The sequence below is a fragment of the Choristoneura fumiferana genome, chromosome 13 (genome assembly GCF_025370935.1).
Source record: "Choristoneura fumiferana chromosome 13, NRCan_CFum_1, whole genome shotgun sequence".
In the NCBI taxonomy this organism is placed as follows: domain Eukaryota; kingdom Metazoa; phylum Arthropoda; class Insecta; order Lepidoptera; family Tortricidae; genus Choristoneura; species Choristoneura fumiferana.
This window is the reverse complement of record NC_133484.1, coordinates 4993495-5015550: the sequence shown is the minus strand read 5'-3', so window position 1 is coordinate 5015550 and position 22056 is coordinate 4993495. Positions and strand designations below refer to the sequence as shown.

Genomic DNA, 22056 nt, shown 5'->3' with positions numbered 1-22056 from the left:
AGTTGACTACGGAACCCTGAAAATGGTGGAGTTTAATTTTTTATTTTGCTGATATAGGAACGAAAAACACTTTCGCAGGTTTTTTTAAGTAACTACTTTTAATACAGCGTGATTGAAATTGTACCTTTGATTCCCCAAATTACAAGAAGTGTGTTCCGAAAATTGCCTGCAATCAAATACGCATTGAGTCTGCGTACGCTGTCTCCGGCAAAATTAATTTATTATGTTTTGGAAATTGTGATTGTGACAGTTTAAAATATTAAACGGTTTAACGCCGGTGCCAATCCGTTAATTCGTTTGTCTTCATTGCACATGGTTTATCTCAAATTGTCAATCAAGAATAATATCATTAATAGGGTAGATGGCACCGTAAAGCAATGATTGTAGCATGCGATTCTACTTAGTAACAAACCACATTATTGAAGCCCTGAAAACATTAACTTTCAAATAATTTAGACAGTTTTTAGTGGTGCCATCATCCGTATCCGTATTGACTATAAACAGAGAGAGAGAGAGAGAACAAAAAGCACAAATAGTTTTCCTCGTTTCTAGTATCGTTCAAGAGCACTCTTTTTCTTTAATTTTTAACTTTGTTTCTTTTTTCACTAAGTCTGTTGGAACGGATCCTTAGAGACCGTTAGTGCTGGAAGGCTATAATTTTCTATGAGTACCTAATGGCAACCACACCGACGAAATGTGGTAAAATAAAATTTGGAAAATAAAACAAATGTCCTAATATTACAGTTCAAAAGATACAGCCCTACTACAGACAGACGTTATGATCCCTTGAGTACCAAACCTTGAGGAGTTCTTGTGGAAATTGTTTTATTGGCCGATATTCTAACCAAGCGCATCGGTTTCGAACTAAGACTAATTACTTAACTTTATTTCTCTGTCAATCAACCAATTAATGAACAAGAACTTCGTCTATTACTCAAATTGTCACTTCGGTTAATTAAATTAATTAACAGGGAAGCGTGCGTCGTTCTCTGGCTGTTATTGCGGGAAGGGCGGCTTAAGAATGCAGTAGAACCTTCGACTCGGGGCATGGCACATGTCAACTTAGTTCGTGATATTTGTGGTGCCTGAGACAATTAAAACCAGATAGTGTCTTCTGCAACCTCGCCATTGGTGAAAGGGGATATATTTTCAAGAATTAAAAGTTGGTACCGGGGATGAGAGGCCGATTATCGGATCAGCCTGTACATTAAAAACCAGAATAATCTGAAGGTGTATATTGTAATTTGGAGATTGCTTTTTGCGTTTGAAACAATGGAAAGTGTCTTTAGGAATTGGGGAGTTGCCTCGCCTCACTGGTTATTTTATTTGGTTGTGAGTTCGTTACATATGGCTAAAGATTTTTAAAACTAATTTAAAATATTTAAGCAGATGGTTGGATATGGATGAGTTTGACCGAACACCCCTTTTCAGGATGTTTTGCTGAAGTTTACGAATGTCCATGGAGATTCGTAAACTTGTTCATACATTGAACATGGTATGACACTTGTTGGTACGATATAATATAATATATTTTGCGTTGTTTCCATACATTCCCAAACAAAGCGTTTAACTCAAAATAGACCTCATGGAAAAGTTGGCTAATTTCGATAGAGCAGAAATGTAATTGAATGAAGGCACCATTTTAATTAAAATAATGTACGGGATATTGTTGGAGAGCATACAGTTTTTTGTTACGGTAAGTTAAAATACATACATATTTTGCAGTTAGGCTGCGTTCAGACACGGGAATCGCGCGGTTTTGAGCGCACCGTCTCTTTTCAGAGTATTGCTTGAGAAAGAGACGGTGTGCTAAAACCGCGCGATTTCTTCCGTGTCTGAACGCAGCCTTAGGCCCTTATCGCTGTAATTGAACGTTGCCTAAATGAAGTTAAGTAGATCACATTACGTGATTTATGTTTTGAGGGTGATCCTACCAGCTAGTAGCTGCACTCTTTTGTACTTTATCGTTTTACAGGCACGTACTTAACAAGATTGACAAATGTGTTAAAGCGACAGAGTAGAATAGTGATCCGCTACTTATGATGCTGACTGTACCGCGTATCCGCATATTCACCGCTTTTACTTTCATTGTTGACGTCATCGACGGCTTTTCACTCAATGTATAGTTATCTAGTTTGTAACGGCTAGTATTTTTTTTAATCTTACTGACGGACAGTTACATAAGTATATCATCATCATCATCCCCGCCTATATAAGTCCTACTGGTGGGCACAGGCCTCCTGTCAGAATGAGAGGACTTGGGCCGGAGTTCCCACGCGGGCCCATACATCCATACTTACTAATATGATAAATGCGAAAGTGGGTGAGTTGTGGGTTTATGTGTTTGTATGTTTGTCCATCTTTCACGTCGAAACGGAGCGACAGATCGACGTGATTTTTGGCATAGAGATAGTTTATAGGCTAGAGAGTGACATAGGCTACTTATGATCCCGGAAAAATGCACAGTTCCCGAGGGAACAGCGCGCGATATCCGAATTCGACGCGGGCGAAGCCGCGGGCGAAAACTAGTAAGTATACATATATTATATATAGCCTAAGTATTGTGTAACGTTATCTAAAATGAAGCAAACATCCGGATGATATCTGGCATTCTCTTCAAATCATCTTGACGGCAATAACCTGAATATAGTTAATAGAGCGGCGTCCTTCGAAGGGCGCGCCAATTGGCCCCAATGCGTTGCACCGAAGGCGAAGCATCTCGGTGACGTCACTGTTGCTGAGCGCGTGATCACATCACTGCAAACAAAGATTATACTCTACAAGTTAATTCATCCCAGCCTATACCTATACGTCCCACTGCTGAGCACAGGGTTTATTTATAAGGTTGTGTTTATGTTTTTTAAAACCCTTTTTATTGTGCCTCAGAATCAGAAATTCAGTATAGAAAACATTTAGAACTCGCGCCGATTTTACGCCGATACGCAAATCGGCGGCGGCGGCGGCGGGTCGGCGCGGCGCACACGTCTAGTGCCTAGTCTCAAAGTTACGAATGCCACATGCGCCAATTAAATGTTGCGAAGTTGCATACAATTTAGATAAATTAATACTTACTGGCCGTTTCGCTGTCAGTTTGATTTTCTTCTAAAAGCGTCGAAGTGCAACTGGAAAATTCAAATTATGAGAATATTTAAAATAAATGCATGCAATTAACTAACTTAAAATGAAAAAATATTTTTGTGGTGTCCGAGGTTTTCAGTTATTTAATTAACACACCTATTCTTTAATGCATTATATACAATACTGCCTGTACCCCGGGCTTCTCATAGCGTCAACCATTAGATCAGGCGGTTAAATCGAAATTCTCATACGAATACCCAAAAATTACATCGTGTATTATTTACTTTGTATAGCGAACATATGCAAAATTGAATTTCGTTTTGATTTTTTTCAGTAAGTAACATTGTACTATGTTTATATTTTTAAATCGGTTAAAAAAAAATAAAAAAATGCATGTTGCTTAGTCAGTACACCGTCTAATTTATTTAATTACTAGCTGTTGCCCGCGACTCCGTCCGCGTAGAAGTATGAAAAATAGTTAACGTCCTATTCTCAGACCTACCGAATATACACAAAAAATTTCATCAAAATCGGTCCAGCCGTTTCGGAGGAGTTTGGTCACAAACACTGTGACACTAGGATTTTATGTATTAGATTTCCGAGTCTCACGATACTTTTTGATCCTAGAATTCATTTTGGAAAATAATAAATATTACTTTGTAGCAGCTCCAAAACTAGGGCAGACTTTTTCTATCAACTACCAAGCCACAGCTGCAGTTTTTCATAAGGCTGATATATTATATATCAATGCAAAGTTTTGCCGCGACGAAGTAGCGTAGGTTATAGATATTTTCTAGTAGGTATATTTTCATGTGCGAGATACGAAAGAATTTTAAAAATAGCCAATATTAAAATTTTGAACTGTTAAATAAATTGCTGCGGGAATTTAGCAGCCTAGGAGAGAAAAAAATGTAAGCACAGTATATAAACATTGTGTATACTACGAGCACGAGTAATATGTAAAACATTCCTTACGAACTTGATAAGCATTTTTTATTGTCCACACTGTCAGCGCTTCGCTAGGAATTCCCAAATACTTTCTTCCCCACAGAGAACATTTGCATCTTTTTCACACCCCGACACAATTAAAAAACTGAAACCCGACTAAGGAAAAAACGCGCTCCAAAAAGTACGAAAGAAGAAAATTTTTAAGAACTAAGTATACACAATTAATTTGCTCATCCGCGCCGCGACTACTAATATGAACCCCCGCAAAGTAACGCCTGATTCGATGAAGCAAGAAAATATTATTTTCCGGAATTCTGACACACAAACTTCCTAATCATAATCATAATCATTTATTGTGGGTGGAATTCAGGTTACAGTTAATTACAGATATAGTTGTACAAATATAGTTTCACCAAACCCTACCCTTTCAGGTGTACACACATGAAAGAGAGACCGTTCCGAGAAGAGTCTTGTTTGAATGCCATTAATTTTATGGTGGCATGTCGGTGCGGTTTTTTACGTGAAACCGTAGGTGAAACCTTTGGTCCTTGCTTGGTTCTTAGCTTTGTTTCATTCAGCCGTTTTTGAGATATTGAACTTTGAAATGACGTCGGGGTTTCCCAACTTTATTAAGGTGGATAAGTTATTCATTTTGAGGTACGGGACCTTAAAAATTTGTCAAGTCATATTTACATTTTGCACAGAATGCAATATTACTAGATTACATGTTTAGCAATAAACATTAAATTAATAAAACTACTTACTTATCCTAAATTTAAAATACGTACATAAAATAAAATAAGCCCTAAAACCTAAAATTTACAAGAAAAATATCATTAAATGTTCACATCTGCTCTGAGAAACGTCCCTCGCTTCATTTCAAAAACCTTTTTCAGTATTTTATGTTAAGGATAGTTTTAGTCTAAGTTTTATGGACATAGTTTTAATTTAATAGATAGTGAATATAAAAAGGAAGTTATAATTTAATTTTGTTGATAAATTTATATCTTATATTCAGAACAAACTTTCAGTGTCGCAGTTAACTACCTCTACATATAGAAAATATTTTCTTACAACGTTACAACTACTGTAGACTAAACTGACTGACCGTTAACAAGTCTTATTATAAAGTTCTAAATTGTCGTTGTTATGCCTTCAAGTGACAAGAAAAACATTTTCTTTAATACTAACTACATACAATGGCCCTTTTATCTGTCTCGACAAAAAAAACTTGATCTCGCACAAAGGCGTAATTTAAAAGGCTAAATCCTTTAATGTCAAACGCAGGGTGTACTAACTCATAGCCCGAGCATCCTGCCTCGGTCAGTAGGAGCGCGAAAGCCTTACTGGCTACACGGAAACAAGGCTAGCCCGAGCGCCGTCGGTGAAAACGTGACTTAGTTAGTTTTCCTAAAAGTAAAAAATATAAACTTTTTTTTTAAATAAAGGGCAGAATTCTTTGTTGGTTTAAAAGTCGTTTAAACAAATACGGCGCAGTTCTTGTTTGGGATAAAAATATAACTTTTCGAAATCAATTAAGGTACAAACCTGCTCCTAAGCCAAAAGGCACTATCTAAAAAAAAACACTTTTGAGTTATTAATACTATTGTGTAGATTAAGACACTTTGTATCACAATGGTATAATAAATAGCCCAAAAATGTTTTTTGTTTTTGAGATAGGTAGCGCCTTTTGGCTTTGGAGAAACCGACCTTTTAAAAGACTGTCTTAACTTTATTCCAGTAAACTGATAAATAACCTTGAGGGTGTTAAGAAATCTTCGTAGTTTTAATAAGCTGTCTGATCCTATCTCGGGAGGTTCTCTCAAGTTATTAAACTCTTAAGCCTTGATGACTGCGGCTCAAGATGTACGGCTGGCTGCTTGAAAGCGTCCAGCACTACATTGTGGTAAGCTTTTGTTTATAATCAAGGATAAAACGAGATGATTTTGTTTATAATCAAGGATAAAACGAGATTTTTTTTGTTTATAATCAAGGATAAAACGAGATGATTTTGTTTATAATCAAGGATAAAACGAGATGATTTTGTTTATAATCAAGGATAAAACGAGATGATTTTGTTTATAATCAAGGATAAAACGAGATGTTTTTTTTTTATAATCAAGGATAAAGCGAGATGATTTTAATTTTAAACCATTGTACGAGCAATCCTATGTTGTTTTCGGAGATCTCGAAAAACGTTTTAAAGATTTCGATGAAATTTGCTACGTGGGTTTTTTGGGAGCGAGTAACGGATCTAGTTCGGTCTTATTCTGCGATAAGAATAATTAAATGTATTAAAAGAATAGTTATCACGAAAACTGATAAGTACGTCGAATACATAATTGAAACCACGTTGAAACACATAAATAAATGAGAAAATGTAGTCGTTCTGTTCAGTCGTTTTTCACTCTGAATTTAAAGTAAGATAAACAAACGAAGGCTTCTTATTAAAGGGGTCGAAAACCCTCGGCCATACAAAAATGCTATAATTAGATATTTAATTTCATTATTGACGTAGTTAACTAGGCTGTCGTTAATTACATACGACCCGTATTGCGATTAATTTCATAATTATTAATAACAACTTTCAATAGCCAATTTTGAAGGTAAAATAGATACAATCGTATAAGAAAAGTATCGGATATCATTTTTTGCGCCCGAAATTCCATTACATACCTACACTTAAACGTAAAGTTTAATGGTTTTGTTTTAAATGTAAAACTCCTGTCCTCCAATTCCTGCATTTCCCGAGAATTATCTCGTGCGCACATTTTAACATTTAAATTTTAATTGTGCATTTTCTATTAAAACCCAATTCTGCCCAACCACTGGCAAGGATCGCCATATGATGTAGGAATCGGGTAGTAACAGATAAGACTAGTTGTTTCCAATACACGCGTTTAATAACAGCTCCCATTTACTTAGTACATGTTACATATATACCTTACGCTAAACATATAAGGGAGTGTGACGTAGTCTCACACTATATGACAAATAAACTTACTGAATAATTACGTTTAATTTGTAACGTTTTACGCAGATGGAGGAGGTAAACAGGGATGTTAATTAGCAGTTCTCAGTTAATATTAATAACCGTTTGTCCATTAAATGGTTCCTTTCAAGGTGAAGGCCGCGAAACTCAATTAAACTGCGTAACTTATTTGGCTCGGACAGGTAGGGTCGTGTCGAGATTAATGTGTGTTTGAACGAGCTTTTCCTTATTATAATAGATTGTGCAACTAGTGCATAAAACGCGTAATTTTACCCTCGACACTTATAATAAACTGAGCCTATATATTACATTTTCTATGTAAACTATATTTTTCATACTTCTATGCGGATGGAGATGTGGGCAACAACTAGTATTATATAAAATCGAAAGTTTGTAAGTCTGTATGTTAGTTAATTAGGACTAAACCATTAACCGATTTAGATGAAATTCGGTATACCTACAGTTAGTTTGAGTCCCGGAGAAGGACAGCATAATTTCCGCGCGATACACGAAGTCGCGGGTAACTGCTAGTCCTACCATTACACGGTGTACACGCAGGCCAGTAGCGTGGCACCTTAATAAGTCAGTGATGGTGGTGTTAAAGTTTGTGTACACAAACTGCTGTTGCATTCGTAAACACACGCCTAAATCTAATTCTCTCTTCTTCTTCTTCGACGAGTGCGTCGGGTTGCCGAATGAAAATTTTCACTTCACGCTACTAGTATACGTTCATAAGTACTAGCATAAGTTCTGTGGTCCTAATTCTACAGCTGAGGACCACCAACGGTACATGGACGTGTCGCGAAGGCATTAAGTTGCAATATTCATTTTGCGTAACACCCCATTGTCTAGTTAAAAATAGCCGCCTAATTTTGGTGTGTCACGCACTGACGTGCTACCGCTTAAATTGTTGCCAAATAGCTCTCTATTTCAAAATAAAGCCTAGACACTTAAGAATTATAAAATTTACCGTTATATTATGGACATGGTCTGTTTGTGCGTCTGTATATGTCTCAGTAAGTGTTGGTTGCTACGGAGTCTACGCCTCGTAGCCGCGTAGCATATCGTCTCTACTTTTAAAAAAGCTCTACCTTTAAATCAGCAGTATATGACTCAACTTTATGAACATTATTTTAACGGTCACCCTGTTAGTTTTGATTTGAGATAAGAGATTTGTACCTAGATGTATATTATTGTAAACATATGGGTATTAAATAAAATAAAAACTTAAGTATTCTAAACATTATAAATGTTATAACACTTCAACTTACCCTTTTCGTAGGAACGTTAAAGAAGTATGATATAAAAAACATAATTAAAAAAACAAAACCCAACAGTTTAAAAAAAACCGGACAAGAGCATGTCGTTCACGCCCAGGATAGGGTTCCGTAGCCATTACGAAAAAATCAAATTATATTTTTCTAAGGATTTCGTATTGTGTACTAAGTCTTCCAAGTTTAGGTATATTTTATACCTTAGGCTGCTATTTACTCTTAAACTACTAATAATTCTCAAGCAATCTTAGCCGCTATAATTTTCCTTGTAAATTTGATATATTTTTACTACCATTCTGAATTATTTAAAAATTTTCCACGTAACATTTTAGATTTTAGAGGCCCCTCGAGGACGCTCGATTTCAATGAAAATTTGCACTTTAAAGTTGAATATTTCGCAAACAGATTACGGAATAGAAAAATGGTCTTAGCAACTATTCAACGATACCCCACAATATAGGGTTAGTCGGGAAAAAAAACAGTAATTAAAAATTTTTTTTTTACTTTTTTACTGTACCACTTTGTAGGCGTGACTGATATGTATATTCATGTCAAATTACAGCTTTATAGTACTAACGGTCTCTGAGCTTACCCGCGGACCGACAGACGGACAGACATGGCGAAACTATAAGTGTTCCAAGTTGACTACGGAACCCTAAAAACTTTAAATATAATAAATAAATAATAAATAAATAAATATCACGGGACAATTCACACCAATTGACCTAGTCCAAAGTAAGCTTAGCAAAGCTTGTGTTATGGTACTAAGCAACGGATAAATATATATAGATACATACTTAAATCATAGTAAACACCCAAGACCCGAGACACAACATTCGTAATTTTTCATACAAATATCTGCCCCGACACGGGCAATAGAAATAAAGTAAAAAAAAAAAATAAAGAGGGACATGACATACAAAATGTTATTACATATATAGAGCAAAATAATTAGGTACACATGGAGCCTGTACTTGTGATAAAGCGTCGTTTACGCTGCTTGTGACGTGTTGCTAATTAATCTGTGTGAACGCCACAAAGAGCCTAAGCGACTATAATTAGTAACCATAAAAGGAAACATTAACACGCCATTTACGTCACTTAGGGGCTGTTTCACCACTCATTGATTAGTGTAAACTCTATGTATACTCTATGCCGTGTCTATTTTGTTCGTGATGCACATTTAACCATCAGTTAACACTAATCAATGGGTGGTGAAACAGCCCCTTAGTGTGACGTAACAGCGTACAAGTTCGGTGCCGGATTTATATTTTTTAAGAGTGTGGGCCAATGGAAATAAAGCATTTCCGCCGCCCATGTACCCTTCTAAAATAATAATTTTCTCGTCCTCCCCTAGGACGCTGCCGCCTCTAGGCCGCGGCCTATACGCCGTATTGAACAATCCTGGGCTGACCAAGGTATCTCTCATAACCTTCTGTATCTGTTTGCATCCAGCAAGAATGCGGGGAAGAAATATGGGAAAGCATACTCCGGGAAGCCGGGGCCAGGAACACTGTGTTCAGCGCCACTCAGGTAAGACTTTTTTACTTTTTATATGATAGGGGGCGAACAAGTTGACGGGTCATCCGATGGGATGCTAACCGCCATACTTGGGCACGCCCATTACATAGTAGATTTACAGGTGAATTACTGTAAGACTAGAGCCGTGGTGGCCGAGTGGTTTGACCTATGGCCTCTCAAGCAGAGGATCGTGGGTTCAAACCCCGGCTCGCACCTCTGAGTTTTTCGAAATTCATGTGGGGAATTACATTTTAAATTTATCACGAGCTTTACGGTGAAGGAAAACATCGTGAGGAAACCTGCACACAAACCTGCGAAGCAATTCAACGGTGTGTGTGAAGTTCCCAATCCGCACTGGGCCTGCGTGGGAACTACTGCCCAAGCCCTCTCATTACGAGAGGAGGCCTGTGCCCTGCAGTGGGACGTATATAGGCTGGGATGATGACTGTAAGACTACGAATGCTTAATGAATTAAGCTAATGCTAATGCTGATTGAACTTCTTGAATGAAGTCACAGACTTAAATATTAATTTTACAAGCATTTGTAGAAATACACACACCAACAAAGTCTGGAAATTCGTTATCCCTATGTATAAAAATTTACCCATATAATAAAAGTTTAAAACTCTCTAGGGATAAAAAACATCACCAGGCATTTTTGAAGAGACGTGCTCGTAATTTTAAACAGTATTTAACATTTAGAGGTATTTAACAGAATACCTACAGTAAAACAAACTTTCAATTGAATGTTGAAGATTCGTCAAAACAAACATCGACCGACAGAATACTGTTTCGATCAAGTTTCGATGGTGTATAATTCAAAACAATTTTGATCTCATAAGTGTTGATTTAAATCCATAAATTACCCTCCTGATTTCACAGACATTAATATTATTCTATTGTATTATAAGTGTACCAACCTTTTTTAACTAAGTCTTCATCATCACCCCGACCTATATACGTACGTCCCACTGCTGGCACAGGCCTCCTCTCAGAACCTCTCTTTAATAAGTTATAAGTCTATTCGTGTTAATTTGCTTTGCTGCTGATGTTTCCAATTTAAACTTTCACTAAGAAAAGAACCAAGAAGCCTAAACACTTACAGGTGTTTTATTTGCTCAAAAACTGAGAAATTATAGAACTCCCAAGAGCATTAATATAAACAAATACGCCCGTTTTATAATCACACGTCCCGTTGAATCACAGTTTGAAATAGACTTTTTTACTATTTATTTTATAGCAATACCCGGATGCGTTGATGCTGCGTCTGGCAAGTGCACTGGCCCGGCTGGTCGGGGAAGAGCCGAGCTGTCCCGCCGGCCCCGTGGCCCCCAAACCCGCCAGCCCAGCCCCAAGAAAACCCTCCCTTAAATCCAAACCCAGCTGGCGCAGCGCCTCCCTCCATACAGACACCAGAAACGCAAACTTCAAATGCCCCTTCACAGCAACCAATGCTCTCACCGCTGCCACCAAAAAGGAAATAGACGCTTACAATTCCAAAGAAGAAATCAGAGCGCACACAGACAAAATAAAAGAAGAAACCAAAGGAGACATCAAAGAGAACACTTGCAGGGATATCGTCATGTATAACAGAAGGAGTTTAGGCTTTAAACTGGAGGACAACAAAGTTTTCTCGAATGTGGCTACTCCTTCATCTGAGAGAAGCCAAGACGTAAGTCCTGAAGAGACGGATAAATCTGAGGGTTCATTACCGACGTCGCCAGTTTCTGATAGTGGAAAGAAGAGTGCAAAGGCCATGCGCAAAAGCAGCTGTACCGTGGCTCTGGATGTGTACAAGCGGCGTGGCAGCGGCCAGCCCAGCGCCCGTCTAAACAGCTTAGGACTCATCCGCGAAGGAATGCTTCCAGGAATGAAGGAGAAATTCGGAACACCAGAAAAAGTCATGCATTTCTTTGGGAGGTGCTTCGTCAAATTCTTCAGTAAATACCAGTAAGTAGAAGAATAAAGGTGATTTTTCACCGGCGAGACTAGGGTGAGCCAGAAGTTCCTATACAAAACGCGCGATATCGTGCGAGCTCGCACCGGCTCGCGGGAGACATCCCAATACTAATACCAATTCCCGCCCATCCTCGCCTCGTCTCGCCTCACTGGTGAAAAATCACCTAAGACTGTCGAAACCAAAAGAAAATTATTCAATCATGACTTTAGCGAAGGAACTTTAGAGCTCTTTAAATGTGTGGTTGATAAACCTCAAAGTTTTAGATGTTCCTCCTTTAAACCTTATCTTTCAATACGATGAAATTTCCCCAACAATAAATTTCTTGATAAACCTAGAACTGACATGTTCCTCCTTTTGATTATTATCATTATTATTAATTCTTAATATTATATTCTTGATTTGTATAGTAAGTAAGTCTTTGGGTTAGTAAATGTATGAATGATGTCAACTAGAATCGTTTGATACAAACTAGGGAGTCATTATTGTTAGCATGTGATGCATGTATCAAAAATAATATTTGCAAGAAACCTATAACATCATATAACTATAATGTACTCCATTTACAGCAAATAAAATTTCATTTCATTTCAACCCTAAGATAAATATTAAAACTAGGCCTCTAGTGCTAAACGACAAGACATAACAGTATTGAAATAATAAAAACAACAGTAGGCCTTGAAAAACATATAGGTAGGTACCGCTTAGAAATATTGATAATAATAAATCATCGTAATTTTGGCGAGAATAGGAAGTGGAGTCGCCAATCGGCCGTCATTTATCAAGCGAGCCAATAACACGTATAAGCTCGCGCGGTCATTGGCGCGAATATGATAGCGTGAGTGGCACCTAATCGATGGGGGAAACTTTGCGCTGATTTTGTGGTTTTCCTTTTTGCGGTTTTTTGCGGTTTGACGTGAGATTTAATTTAGTAAAATTCGCTGAATCAGCCCAATACATGTAGTCGCATCTTTTTAATTTATCTATTCCAAATGGACTTATATTTAAATCCAGGAAAAATTGCAAACTAGATTTGATTTACTTAAGCAGAATTGCAAGGTACTAAAATGTCAAAAAGCCGAAAAATCTAATTGGGATTTTGATTACCATATTTATAAATAAAATAAATAATAAATTAAAATCCTTCCAAAATCCAGCCTATGCCAATCTGGCTCACTCAACGAAAATGAGATTATAGGATTTCATTGCGGTATGGGAAGGCGAAATATTGATAGACATTCTCGCAAACTGAATAGCTAATCTGGTGCAGTAGCACAGGCAGAACCAATGAGGGCTATCGCGTATGAATTCACCGCTAGAGGCGCTAGTGTAGCGTCAGGTCTCCGAAATGTCAAATCTCATAGTTTTTGGGTGAGCTACGCGAGTTTATTTAGAATTAGAATAATTTTGTGAATATTTTGCATTACCTGAAATTAATTATGGCAATCATGCGTTACGGGGCAATTAATGTCTGTGTTTTGAGACAGTTTTGTCTTTCGGAAACTTTTGTCCTCCCTTTTTTCCAAAAAAACGGGACTACGCAACACTGCGGTTGCTCGATATTTTTACGGTACGGTTTTACGGTGTATTAAATATGATTTTAATGTAAACTTTGTTTTCACGCCCGTAATAACAGACTTTGAAAGCCACAGTGGCGCCATCTAGAAAGACAAAAAACGATAGCCCTCATTGTCGTAGAGGTTCTTTAGGGCCTCTTCTCATCCTAGCAGACATCTTCTGGTGGATTCCCTCTAATGATTAACTTCTCGCTCAGGTACGACCAGATGATCCGCGCGACGGGCCGCTACTTCTGCACGTTCCTGCAGTCCGTGGACAACATCCACCAGCGCATGCAGTTCACGTTCCCGCGCATGCGCTCGCCGAGCATGCAGCTGACGCGCGCGCACCGCCACGGCGCGGAGCTAGTCTACAGCAGCGGACGCACCGGCTTCACGCATTACCTCATGGGTACAGTACTGTTACAGGGTGGATCAGGAGTTCCTATATAAGCCCCGGGCGTCATTATGCGCCAGACAGGGCATCGTGAAATATATACTTTAATTGGGTCATATTTATAGCTATACGCAGGCATTTTCTTTTAGAGAGTCGCAGTATCTAATAACCTAACCTATCCTAAACAACAAAAAGTTGTAAAATCCCTGACTTTGTCACTTCAAGGTTTAATATCTCAAAAACGGCTGAACCGATTTTGATGAAACATGCCTAAGAACCATCGCTAGAAAACCTGATTTCAATTTAAAAAAAACTGCATTCAAATCGGTCCACGCGTTTAAGAGTTACGGTGCCAGACAGACAGACACACATAGCAGTCAAACTTATAACACCCCTCTTTTTGCGTGGGGGGTTAAAAATTGGGATTGGCTGTGATAGATATACTTAACACTTAAATAAAGGAATTAAGTTCTTGAGTAAAAAAATGAAAGTTAAACCGGATAACTCGTCTTAAATCGAGTTTAGCTCGACATGTTTCGGGCTAATTCGTACCCCATCCTCTAGGAGCAGCCCTTAGCCTCCTGCCTACCAAAGGTACTTTTTTGGAATATTTTTTTGAAACTTACAAATTATATTGCTTAGAGCTTAAGATGTTCAGGAAAAATAGAGGAAAAAATCTCCAGCTTTTCCTACTACTTTTTCACTATGTACTTTACAAAGGCCATCAGTGTCCAATTATAATTATTTCTTATGTCCTTGTCCTTCCCAAAGGAAGGATGTAGGTACGAGGTTAGAACGCCACAATGAACGACAAGTCACCACTTGCAACCATCGGTTGCTTCAACAGTCACGATGTCGGAGCATATACCTACTTGAAAATGAACTTCGGATAGGATATTAGATCGCCCTTTGATTCATATTCTCGCAACTTTTATACGGATCAATGACACACAGAATCTAAATCAGCTGCATTGACCTATACTTAACATATTGCATTGACAGTACGTTTCTCTCCCAACAGGACAACTGTATGAAATAGCGGAAGACATATTCTCGCTGAAGCTGAAAGTGTCTGTCGTGAAGGAGAGCATGGAGGGAAGTTACTACGTGGCAGTTCTGAGGCTTGAATTTGATAACAGCGATTATGTAAGCTTTAAATACAAATCAAAAGTCCTAACATAAGTGTGGGTTATGGAAAAAAGATCTCAGCTTTGTAGCTGCTCAAAATATTATGCGATTGACACAGCCGTCGTGTTGAGCGCCTAAACCAGACGTTCCCAATAGCTTTAGCAAGGACGTATCGGCGCGCGCTCTCCCGGAGGCTTTGCAAGATGGTTTGTCTACGAATCTAGAGCAACAACATGTAGCTTACGACGGAAAAAACCGGCCAAGAGCGTGTCGGACACGGCCGAAATAGGGTTCCGTAGCCATTACGAAAAAAATAAGTAATAATCCCAAATACAACTATTAAGTATGTATTTCCAGGAGCGTGAGAAAAGCTTCTGTATTATTCAACGTGTCTGCGATTACTGTAGTTGTGTGGTTTACTACACTGTACCAAGCTGACGGCAATTTCAAGTGACATCAGACTGAAAACATTATCAGCTACGACATTGAAAATGATAAAATTTTGTCGTGTATCATAAATGTTACCAAATTGTAAAGGCGTAAGAAAAACCATTGCAGATCCAGTTTTGATGCCAGAAGTTTTAGTGCCCGGCCTTTTTAAGCGTATTCCGTATTCAAATTTATTCCATTTCGCATAGACAAGATAAACTTGACATCACAGATTGTACATTCCAATTGTTACCCAATGATTCGTTTTTTTACATGGCGCTTTGCCAATATCGATGAGTTTAGAATAAAATATTACAAAAATACCATAAAAATAAGAGTGTTTAAGGTTTGTTAGTTTAAACTGGACCATTGGCATAATTGTTCAGGTTATGTCGCTTATTATAAATAAAGTAGTTATTTGTGTACAAAAATTCATTCCGATAGTCATTCGCTTTACATCGCTTTCCAATATCGATGAAGAATAAATTGTAACAAACCCGATTGCCTAATAAACTTCCAAGGTGTTTAGGGTCGCAGGTTTTTGTGTACACGAAATAGGGTGAAAGCTTTTCGAAGTATCTCGGCCAATTGAATCTGCTTGAATATAAATGAGTCTCATTGTAATGCCGCTCAGTAACTGTTCAACGAATTTAGTGCGTGTGTTTGTCGCACTCGATTCTATTATTCGATAGTGACACTAAATAATAAAATGGGAATTTATGCTTGAATAAAAACTGGGCTAATAAATAACTTCATCACAAGATTTAACATAGCTAACTAAAGTTAACACAATAGATGCGCTATTAGAAGTACCTAATCGGCATCGGAATCATTTCTAAACATCTGTTATCCATGGTGTCTGATTACGTGTAAATAAGTCACAGAATCTGTTTAATTGAAGTCCGGATGAATCAAATCAACAGGTAGAAACCAAATCACAAAGGACATTAAACACTCCCTTGTAGAGTTGTTAATGTGTTTATAGCCGAGTACGAGATGTTATTGTGCTAGCTTTACTATTGTTCAGAGAAAGCCTTGAAATTTATGAGCATCCTTATGTTTTGTTAGCTCCAGCCAGACGCGCATCGTAAAATATAGCTCAGAAAATATAATATTACTTTCAGACCTCAAGGTTGGACTGAAGGTTTACTTACTAACTTTATCTAAAAAGCTATAAAGTAAACATAAATTGACAATCTTCGCTAGGCTTTGCTACTTAGCACTTAGCAATTAAAATAACGCCAAAGCTTACAGCTTAATTAGGTACCTACACCTTTATTATTTAAATTTATGAACGTAAAAGTATTTATCCACCGCCCTCAAAACCCACCATTTATTCATGGATATGGACATAGGTATATAATCAGGTCATTGCCTGTAATACAAACAATAAATGTATGTATGTATGTAAATACTTTATTGTACATAAAACACAAAAATAATACAAAAAGAAAACAACAAAACAAAAGAGTACAAAGGCGAACTTATCCCTAAAAGGGATCTTTTCAAGCTAACCTAAACAGGAAAGGAAAACTTAAAGATAGGCATAAATAAGTGATCACTTTTGTACCTTGTCACTTTAACGTCATGTTTGAAAAGCCATACGAAATTGTGTAACGACTAAAAGCGACAAGGTACAGAAATGACCACTTATAAAATTTATGACGTTGACCTAGTCGTTAAAAGTAGTGTAATGCAACCATTTTCTCCTAATACTTATTTGTAATATCGGTGTTGCAGGTCCAGTCACTGATGCTCCGCAAGTCTCTGCCATGTCCACTGCCCCCGGTGCCAGTGTCGCTGCTGATGCAGCTCTTCCCCTTCGGAGTACTGTTTGACAGAAGGATGAAGATTATCAAAGCAGGCGAGAGAGTAAGCTGTATTTAAGAACCACTTTTGTACTCTTTATGTCTTCCTACTGATAATTATGTAAGGCATTTGGGTGAAGTTTTGTATGTAGATAGGTAGGTGGATTTCGGGAATAGCACACCCTTCAAAAACATTTTCATGTAAAATGTTGCTAAGACGAAACCATATTGGATTGCACTGTCAAAAAGTTGTCAGATCTCATGTAGAGCCAATCTTCTAAATAGCTCTGCATGCTCTAACTCTACAAGCTCTAACTTCACATAGGTTCTCTACGAAAAAAAAATCTGGTACATCCATATATGTATATTTGTCGACGGTAATCTGATGAGTGACAAAGTGAACTGATGTGGAGGACATGAATACCTTCTACATATGGTATCCCGTTTCCGACTTATCCTCGGTGTTTATTTAATTGTTTCAGTTGGTTTCAACGTGGGGAGGTCCATACAGCAACATGGCCAAATCACCAATATCAGATATATTGCGTCTGAGAAAACCAAAAGTAGCATTTACCTGGGACAAGGTACGCAATAACCTTAATTATAATAATTTCAATAAATACGTTTTAATGGTAAACCAAAAGGAAAACCTGTCTGCTTCATCATCAAACCTTGGACGGTTAGTAGTCTTGGGCAAAGCCGAGTTTAGACTTGCAAGAAAAATCGTGCAAGTTACATTACATTGCGAGGCCGTAAAGCCAACGAGTTTGTAGGGGTTAATCGAGCGCCGCAATGTAATGCAACTTGCACGATTTTTCTTGCAAGTCTAAACTCGGCTTAAGAATATTCTATCAAGCCAAACACGGTTACGTAACGTTGTTTTGTCGTGGAGTTCAGTGCGTGCCTTACTGGTCCCTCATCAGACTGAATACCATTATTGGTCAAAGTACACCCTAAGACTATTCTAACAAGTCCAAACACGATTTGATTATGTTATTCTGTCGTTGAGTTCCAGTGCTTAGCTTCCGATCATAATCAGCTCATCAGATCAGCTTGATGGCGTATTATTGTATTGTCATCAGAACTATGCACAAGTGCCTTGTTTCAAATCGTTACATAATTAGAACGATTAGAAGATCAGGAATTTATCGAATTGTTCAGGCCTAGCTATATCTGATCAATCCGTAACCTCACTAGCCGTAACAGTGGATCTAATCTGCTGCTGTGGAAGACTAGGAGCTTCAAACTAAACTTGGTACTTATTCTTCTTCCAGGTGGTGTGCATGCAAACAGTAATGTTCGAGCTGGAGCTGATGCGCTGGCGCGGGAAGTGCGTGGCGGACGCGCGGCGCGGGTCGCAGGGCGCGCGCACGATCCTGCTCAAAGGACCGTTCTACTTCTTGGAGGAAATCGATTGTCTTATCTTCTTGTGTAGTCCTATGTGAGTATCTACCACTCGTGTCGTATATTCACCTGAATATACCTACGAGTACGACACGAGTGGTCTATGATGTTTTGCTAAGTGAGTCAGTGTGAGTGTTCAAAGTTGGTAAATTTTGTGCCACATACGAACGAATATCCGGATGTAGTTACTTATGATGAAAAACTTTCGAGACGCAAGGCCCTACAGGCGCGAGGCTGTCTGTCGGCAGTCGCTAGTGTCACCGACGCCTAACGCTGTATAATCGACTGGGAGCCCTGTGTGTTTTTGGGTCGTTGCCAGTGCTGCTCCCGCGTCCGCTCTGAGCGACGATAAGATAAATAGGTGACTACTTATTTCAATAATACTCAGTTTGAGCGTTAGGTATTATGACAAAGATACCCATTTAGGTATTCTCTACCCTATCCCCCAGGTATAGGTATCAACTATCTCAGATAGCCAATTGAGATCAACTTCTCAACCCTTAATATTCATGTTTATTATATTTTGCTTTAGTTTCAACGGCCTCGACGAACTTCAGCAAGCCGATCTATTCCTCGCCGACATGAACAGCCACGGCATGTCCAAAGAGATGCTACTCAAAGGTACCCAGCATCTCTCGAAGCTCGAGCTACTCTTCGAGAAAGCTGAGTGCAGAAGTCTTTCACTGGAGAAGTCTCTACGACTGCTAGACCAGTGGAAAAGAAGGTCCGATCAGCTGCTCTACTCAATGATACCTAAGCCTATCGTGGACCATTTGAGAGCCGGGAAGGATGCGATGTCGGCTTGTCAGGTTTGTGATTTCTTCATTTTGCTTAGATAAGTACTTAAAGCACCTCTTAAGAACGCAGGTTAAAACGTAGCCTCGAAATCGATAGGAGCGCTAGCGCTTTTACTAAGCATCTTAGCGTCTTAAACTTCTCAACACGGACGCATCCGATGGATATATTTATCTGTCAAAGCTTTCTTCATGCAATAGCAAATGCTTAATTAAAACTAAACTTACCTACTATATTTAGCTAGGTTTAGTATTGAAAAATAAAATAGTCCTTGGGCCGGATGAAACAGTAGGTAATGTTAAATATTTGCAGGCGTTCGACGTGACGATAATGTTCTGCGGCGTGCAGCTGGCGGAGGCGGGTTCGCGTGCTGACGTCATGCACACCGTCGCGCACATGAACAACGTGTATTCGCGCATCGACCGACTGCTCGACGGACACCGCGTCTACAAGGTCTGGCTAAAACGCTAGTGTTTATTTTACCTGTGAATGGACATCATCATCATTATCATCAATCAGTCTTAAGATACTGTTAGACATAGGCTTCCCCCATAAATGTCCAGTTGCTTTGTTGGTGGACGTCCTACGCTGCGCTTGCCGATCCGCGGTTTCCATTCGTGAACTTTTACGACCCCAACGGTCATCTGTTCTCCGTGCTATATGGCCTGCCCATTGCCACTTCAACGAGCTAATTCGTTTGGCTATGTTCTTCTCGGTATCTCCTCATTTCTAATACCGTACCTGGTTTTAGAATAGGACAGACTCATCTCTTTCCGTGGATGTCGTAAAAGGCGACCAAGGGACCTGATACGAGAGTGGGCAGCAGCGCTCTATTGCCAAATACGAAGTCAGGACTCCAGCTCTGCGGTGTGGAAGGCAAGGGAAAAGCACCACACAATTTTCGCAAGATCCCCTCATAATGAGAGGGATTGAGCCGTAATTCCCACGCGGGGTTAGCGCGGATTGGGAACTTACTCCACCATTAGCACTGAGGAAGTTGAGCTTGAAAGTGACAGTTTTATTCTGGTTCCAGGTGGAGACGGTGGGAACAGTGTACATGCTGGTGTCGGGTGCTCCGGAGCGCCGGCGCACGCACGCCGCCGCCGCCGCCAGCGCTGCGCTCGCCGTCTCGCGGGCGCTACCGCGCCTAACTATTGGTATGAGTACGGGCTATTTCCAGTTCTCTACATTTTCTCGGCAGCCCCAATTACTTATTCGTACATACTTACCCACTTTAGCCAGCTAAAAAAAGTCATGGCAAGTTGTCCGCAGTGCGAGCAAAAGGGTCCGACAACTGGAATAGCCCGTAATACCGATGCTGAAGTACCTATTTCAGGATCGGTACCTACCTAGGTATACACTAGACCAAATAAATCGTGACCCACTGTGGAACCTTTTCGTGGAAAAAGTCATAGTGACATTGCATTGCTTGACAAGGGAATTTATTATGACACTTACTGTGAGAACGTTCTACAGAGGGTCAGGTATTAAACGGTTCGACTGTACACTAATGGTTCCATATTAGAAATTTATAAAATCCAGCAACGTGCCCGGTCTTTTTCTTCTTTCGTGTTGTGTGGTAGTTCTTGCTAAATTTCATAATTCTTTGTCAATAAGAGTATCTTCTGCATGATGAGTTTTGATTCTCATGGTTTTTATATCAAAACACACTTTTTCCAAAAAATAGCTTCTGATCGCGTAAACTCAGAACTCCTATAACTTTACCTGCCTATAAGTCTTTTTACATCTATCTTAATTTTGTGGATCATGCAATAGAACCCTACTTATATTTGCTATATACTGTACGCAGGCGTGCACTCCGGGCCATGCGTAGCGGGCGTTCTGGGGCTGAAACTGCCGCGGTACTGTCTCGTCGGAGACTCCGTCAACACGGCTAGTCGGATGCAGACCACCTCCGAGGTAAGGTGTCTTTGGCCTATATATATCCCACTGCGGATTGGGAACCCCACACACACACCATTCCATTAAAATGCTTCAGATGTTTGTTTTGGTTTCCTCAGAATGTTTTTCCTTACCGAAAAACTCATGGTGGGCCTAGGCTCGAACCCATGATTTCGGCTTGAAAGGGCGTCAAACCTCTAAGCTACCATGACTTAATTTTTTTGGGCTTAACTAGGTTCAAAAAATATTTAGAATAGTTAGGTACTGCAGGGAGTAATACCATCTCTTAGTTTAGATTTTAAACAGGGTTGAAACATTTACAATTACAAAACAATTATTAAATAGTGTCGTGTTTGGTTTCAGCCGGGTCGCATACAAATATCGGCTGCAACGGCGGCGCAGCTCCCGGCCGGCCGCTTCCGGTTACGGCGGAGGGGACTTATCAAAGTCAAGGTACTCATAAGCTGACCAATTCTGATATACGTACTGAGAAGATTGTGCTTGAAATCCTCTCCCGATAAGAGCTATGAGCTCTTTTACCTTAGGCACTTAGCAAATTATATTATAACACGAATCTTTTCATATTGATAACGTCACTTACCTACAATATTGCCAACATTGCAACATTCGCATTCACGACATAAAATCAAAAATTAAATAAAACGCGAGGGAACTACGGCCCAAGCCCTCTCATTCTGAGAGGAGGCCTGTGCCCAGCAGTGGGACGTAAATAGGCTGGGATGATGATGAAATACACAGCAGGCTGCACTTTTTTGCTCTAAGGGCTGTTTCACCACCTAGTCTCGTTATTTATGCCGTTTGTTTTGTTCGAATAGACGGAGACGGCATCACATCAGTTAACACTAA

The 22056-nt window shown here is 39.2% G+C and overlaps 1 protein-coding gene across 4 annotated transcripts in view; it reads left to right on the top strand.

Moving 5' to 3' along the window:
* Positions 1-1570: 1570 nt before the first annotated feature.
* Positions 1571-22056, top strand: part of LOC141433919 (soluble guanylate cyclase 89Db-like) — a 23430-nt gene continuing 2944 nt past the window's right edge. The window contains exons 1-14 of one of the 4 annotated variants that reach the window (XM_074096063.1): positions 5362-5426; positions 5768-5932; positions 9748-9825; positions 11054-11763; positions 13545-13738; positions 14745-14869; positions 17021-17152; positions 17571-17672; positions 18363-18529; positions 19025-19301; positions 19600-19740; positions 20321-20444; positions 21098-21207; positions 21553-21642. In XM_074096063.1, coding sequence (XP_073952164.1) covers positions 5891-5932; positions 9748-9825; positions 11054-11763; positions 13545-13738; positions 14745-14869; positions 17021-17152; positions 17571-17672; positions 18363-18529; positions 19025-19301; positions 19600-19740; positions 20321-20444; positions 21098-21207; positions 21553-21642 — 2292 coding nt within the window. In that variant the 5' untranslated portion in view covers positions 5362-5426; positions 5768-5890. Of the gene's footprint in view, positions 1697-5361; positions 5567-5767; positions 5933-9747; positions 9826-11053; positions 11764-13544; positions 13739-14744; positions 14870-17020; positions 17153-17570; positions 17673-18362; positions 18530-19024; positions 19302-19599; positions 19741-20320; positions 20445-21097; positions 21208-21552; positions 21643-22056 lie in introns of those variants that run through there. The other 3 variants (XM_074096062.1, XM_074096061.1, XM_074096064.1) reach the window with 3 other exon arrangements.